Source organism: Belonocnema kinseyi, chromosome 2, assembly GCF_010883055.1.
Source record: "Belonocnema kinseyi isolate 2016_QV_RU_SX_M_011 chromosome 2, B_treatae_v1, whole genome shotgun sequence".
Lineage (NCBI taxonomy): Eukaryota > Metazoa > Arthropoda > Insecta > Hymenoptera > Cynipidae > Belonocnema > Belonocnema kinseyi.
In genome coordinates, this window is record NC_046658.1 from 158078764 (window position 1) to 158083751 (window position 4988).

General features: G+C 27.5%; 1 protein-coding gene across 1 annotated transcript; it reads left to right on the plus strand.

The window, feature by feature from the left end:
• Positions 1-289: 289 nt before the first annotated feature.
• LOC117167880 (uncharacterized PE-PGRS family protein PE_PGRS54-like) lies at positions 290-4988 on the plus strand. Its single transcript, XM_033353115.1, has 5 exons — positions 290-350; positions 3556-3951; positions 4214-4252; positions 4332-4432; positions 4778-4988. Exons 1-4 carry the CDS (start codon positions 290-292, stop codon positions 4427-4429), a joined length of 594 nt encoding a protein of 197 aa, XP_033209006.1. The 3' UTR covers positions 4430-4432; positions 4778-4988.

A 4988-nucleotide genomic window follows, 5' to 3' on the forward strand; every position in this document is an offset into this window, starting at 1 on the left:
TGTTTTCGTCGTAATTCCCATTCTAACGTATGCTCAACCGTTTTTTGACAATGTCTTCCTATCTTCATCTCTTTGCTAATTAATGTATAGAATCGGACGTCCTCTCTTAAAATGTTGCATAATCATAAACCGGTCCTATATTCGAGAATTAATGGCTGTCTGCGAGATACGTAGAAAAGAGAAAAATTTGTCATTGATAAAAATTGGAGGAAAGATTTATTTTTGGTGGGGGCCAAGTATTTAAGAAAGAGACGAATCCATGAAAACCATAGTCTTCGTATAGATAATCATGCTGAATCCAACGGTCATCGGCCTTTTGGCTCTCCTAGTCTTCACCGCCTGTATGGCCGGTAAGATAAAATATTTTAATTTTTTTATACTTCTATCAATCTTTGTTCAACCACCAAGAAAAAAACAGGGCAAAAAATTATTGTAATTTTAATATACTTTTTTCTTGATGAATTTCATCAATTCCGAGTGTATCACTAAGATTTCTTGAATAATTTGCATTTTGAATTTATAGGATCTTCTTCATGTTTTGTGTCAATTTTTAAATGTTTTTTTTTTTGCGTTCGTTTCAAAATGGAAATTCCAGAAGGCTCAGTACATTTTCTAATTTACAATCAAATTCAAGGTGAGATATGTGAAAAATGTTGGCCTTCGAGAGACCATTAAAATAGTCCTTGGCTTATTTAATGTTTTGTGTCAGATCAGAATCATTATTTCTTTTTATTATTAAAAAAAAAATAATATTGAACATAAATTCGAAGTTGTTGACTTAAAAATTTATTTCCTAAATTATTAATTTTCAAGTCTTATCAGCACTTTTAATAGCTTGAAAAATAAAATATATTGATTTTAAGGCAATGTTTATTTTTTATTTTGCAGAGTTAAAATAAAATAGGAAAAGACAATCAGTCAAAAAGAAGTGTTTAAGCTTTTACAAATTTTGAAGATTTCAAAATAAAATTTTCAAGTTTTTGGAAGATTTTGAAACGCTTAATGAGATCAAAATAATTTCTTAAGATTCCAGAGAATATTTACACTGATTTCTTACTTTGAAAAATTAATTTAAAGAGAATATATTAAACTGTAAAATAAAAAAATTTTCTTAGAAATTTTCTAAATACTTTTTCGACACATCTGCAATCTTCAAAAATCGTTTTGAATTTTCTCGAGAAATCTATAGAATATGTTGTTTATATTGCCTTAAAGCAAATCAACCTAGAATCTAAAAAAATTAATATTTATTACAAATTTTTATTTTCTACTCGAATTTATTTTACCCTTTAAATTATAATTTTCCTCAAATTGTTGCCCTTTCTTCACAGAAATTTGTTTGTTGTTGACAATTTGTCTATTTGGTTTCAAAATTAATTTCTTTTGGTAGACTGATTGATAGAAAATTTGAAGAGATCTGCAAATAACTGTATTGAAAACAAAATGTAAATTTTTGAATATTTCGAACAAAAAATTGAGAAGCTTCATCAGAATTTCTTTCAAAATATTTCTAAAGTTACCAAAAAAGAATCTGGAATATTTGAACACAATGTTTTAAATTTTGCTGAAACTTTTCAACTATTTACGAAAAACTCGAATTATTTTTAAAGATATTGAAAAGTTTTTAACAAAATTTCAAAAAACTAACACGGAATGTAGATTTGGAAAGATTTTTAAATAAAATTTTGATTTAAAAAACTTATAAAACGTCACCAAATATTTCTAAAGTAGTCGAAAATAAATTCGGAAGATTTTAAAACAAGTTTATGAATGATTCGAGTCAGCTTAAAATATATTTAGGTATTTTTAGAATTATAAGGAGATTAAAAATATTTTAAAAATTTGAAAGATTTCTGAACGTTTAAAAAATATTCTCAAATTATTCCCAAGCAACAAAATCTAAAATCTAAATAGCTAAAATCATATAAAAAAATATTCTTAGAAATTTTCTAGATACTTTTACGACGTATCTGAAAGATTCCAAAATTTTTCTGGCTTTTCTCGAGAAAAATAGAAAAATTATATGTATATATTATATAACCTTAAATCAAATAAATAAAGAAAAAAACAGTCATTAAAAATTTAGATTTTGTAAGAAAAATAAACTTTTCCTTTAAATTATAATTTATCATATTTTTGTTTATTTTATACTGAAAAGTCTTTCTTGGTTATGAATAATATAAAAAATACTTTTTAGTTTAATTATCAACCATTATATTTTTTGTTGATAATTCTTCTGTTTTGTTAGAAACTTAGTTTTTTTCTTGCCAGGAAATTAATCTTCTTCATTGACAATTCAATTTTTTTAGTTGAGGATTAAACTATTTTGTTATCTTATGGAAATCAATTATTTGAAATAAAAATCATTAGGTTTATTAGAGAAGATTTAAAATCTTAAACAATTTTTCGTTACGTTATTTGAATTTTATTCGTCTGAAATTGCTATTGTTATAAAAAATTATTAGAATTCAAAAAATATCTGTTCTGTTTTTTCATTTCAAGACTTAAATTCTAAAATTTAGAAAAAAAACTTGTACAAGTTTAAATAATATAGAAAAAAATTTTACAACAGTTTTTGTTATTGAACAATAATGAATAAATAGAGAATAAAAAACTTGTTTTGCTCAATTTATAATATTATCTCATATAATTTTAAACATACAATTTTCAACTACTTTTACGCTGAAAATGATTATTTTTCGTATTCCTAAACAAAAATACAAAATACATATAATATTAATATTATACAAACAATTTTCCTTGCTTTTCTTTTATATGAGACAATAAGAAGTAAATTACGTGAAAAGAAAAACTTCAATTACGCGCGTTTGTTTTTTCATCATTAAAAAAGATTTCATAGTCCCTTGATACAATATTTCAAAGAACTTAGAATTTAATAGTCATATTTTCAAAAATTTAGGATTTATCAAAATATCTCCATAAATTACAAGGCTTACATTCAAATGTTAATTTAAACAAAGTCATGAACAATTAAAAATCACTTAAAACACAATACAAAGCTATAAGAAATACCCTGTCATTTCACTTATTCTTATATTAAATGTCAATTTTAGCGTTTGCTTTGAAAATATCCCTCTAAAGAAGCATAGCGCCAACTGGGGTTAAGTGGCACATTTGGGGGAAAGCGGCGCACCCTTGATTTACCTTTTCTAAATGGATTATTTGTTTCTTATGGATAAAAAATATAAAGGTTAATAACTAAAAATTGCAAAACTATAATTAAATTACCTAGAAGAAGCAATATTGTATTTTAAATACAGAACCAAGGATGTGCCGCTTTTCCGAAAGTATCTATTGTGAAAAAAAAGGGTAACTACACATGAAATTTGGGACCTATTCGTGATTGTTTTCGATTAAAATATATTGGAAACAATCGTGAATCGGAGGGAGGTCTATTAAGCGCCCCTAACCCCAGCTTAGGGTACCATTGGTTTTTCATTATGGATAATGACTATTACTATTAGTCGTGAAGATGTTCGAAAAAACGCATAATAAGATGTAAAATATTAAATTTATTTTAATTTTAATTTGAAGAGGGCCTACATGGAGCTGAAGCGGAAGCGTCCATAGTACACCGTCTGAAGCGTCATTTGAGACACAAGGATAAACTTGGTTCTTCCAGTTCCTCCAGTTCCTCCAGTGCCTCTGTCTTCGGTGGAAAAACATTAACAAATACCCAATCCCTAACAACTGGTCAAGGATCAGCTAATGCTAAAGCTGATGCAGTTTCGAATAATCCTGGATTAGGCCAACCTGAAGGCTATGGTCCAAATTTAGGCTATAGTAATCAAGGAGGATTTGGTGGACAAGGAGGGTATAATGGACAAGTAGGATATAACGGACAAGGAGGATTTGGAGGACAAGGAGGGTTTGGTTGGCCAGGACCTTTGGTTGGACATGGAGCCCAGCAACCCTATACTAATTATCAAGGTAACCATCCTGCAAACTGACCAAATTCTCCCACAAAAGGTCAAATTGGTTACTGAATTTTGCGAACCTAACATCATAAGGTTCTATCTTGAATTTGTAATTACACGTGTTCTCTATGAGAAGTGGTCAGGAAAGAAAGAGGAATTAAGTGATTTTTCACATTCAAAACAGAACCCTATCGATATAGGCTAAGTAATTTGTATTAATTTGTTTTTCCAAACTTGACTGTTTTTTGTAATTTGTGTTTTCTCTTTCTTTCAAGGACAAGGACAAGGACTCGGATATGGTGGAGCAAATGGTGGTAATTATACATTTATTATTAATAATTGTTCTTCTTCTTACATTTGTTAATATTTTGTTTCTTTTTTAACGACAAAAAGGATTTGGAGGACCAGGTGCTTTATATCCTGCAGGAGGATCCTTAGGAAATGCCAATGCCAATGCTAATGCTCAAGCTAGCGCCAATGCTCAAGGATAATAAGTACGATTTTTACAACATTTACAATTATTCAGTAACAAGTAAAATTAGTAACAAAAATTACTAACAAGTAAAATTAGTCAATTTAAATACAATACAGTCTTTATTTATAAAAATTTATTCAGGTTCATGCTAATTGACTCATTTTCTCTTAGTAAAAGAAATTTCTTTTGATTTAAAGAAATGGTTTTTTGTACCAATGAAAATTCCTCTTTGATTGAAAAAAACTTCCTGTATTTAGAAGTTATTTGTGGTAAAATTACAAAATTATGTCAAACGGATTTATTAATTCAAAACAAAACTGGTTCCGAGTGTCGCATTAATGGTTTCTTTTTCTATCTATTTTAGCTTTTCTGACCAGATGACAAACACAATAAAATGAGAAATAAAAATGCAGACTTCTAAACAATGATAACGAATATTCTTTCCCAGCAGAGTGGAAAAGGATTTCTTTACAGACAAATTTTTAAGAATTGTTTTCGTATTCATCCATCAGCAAGATTTACACATATTTATGAATTATTTATGTGAATAATAATTACGAAAATGCAAAATACAA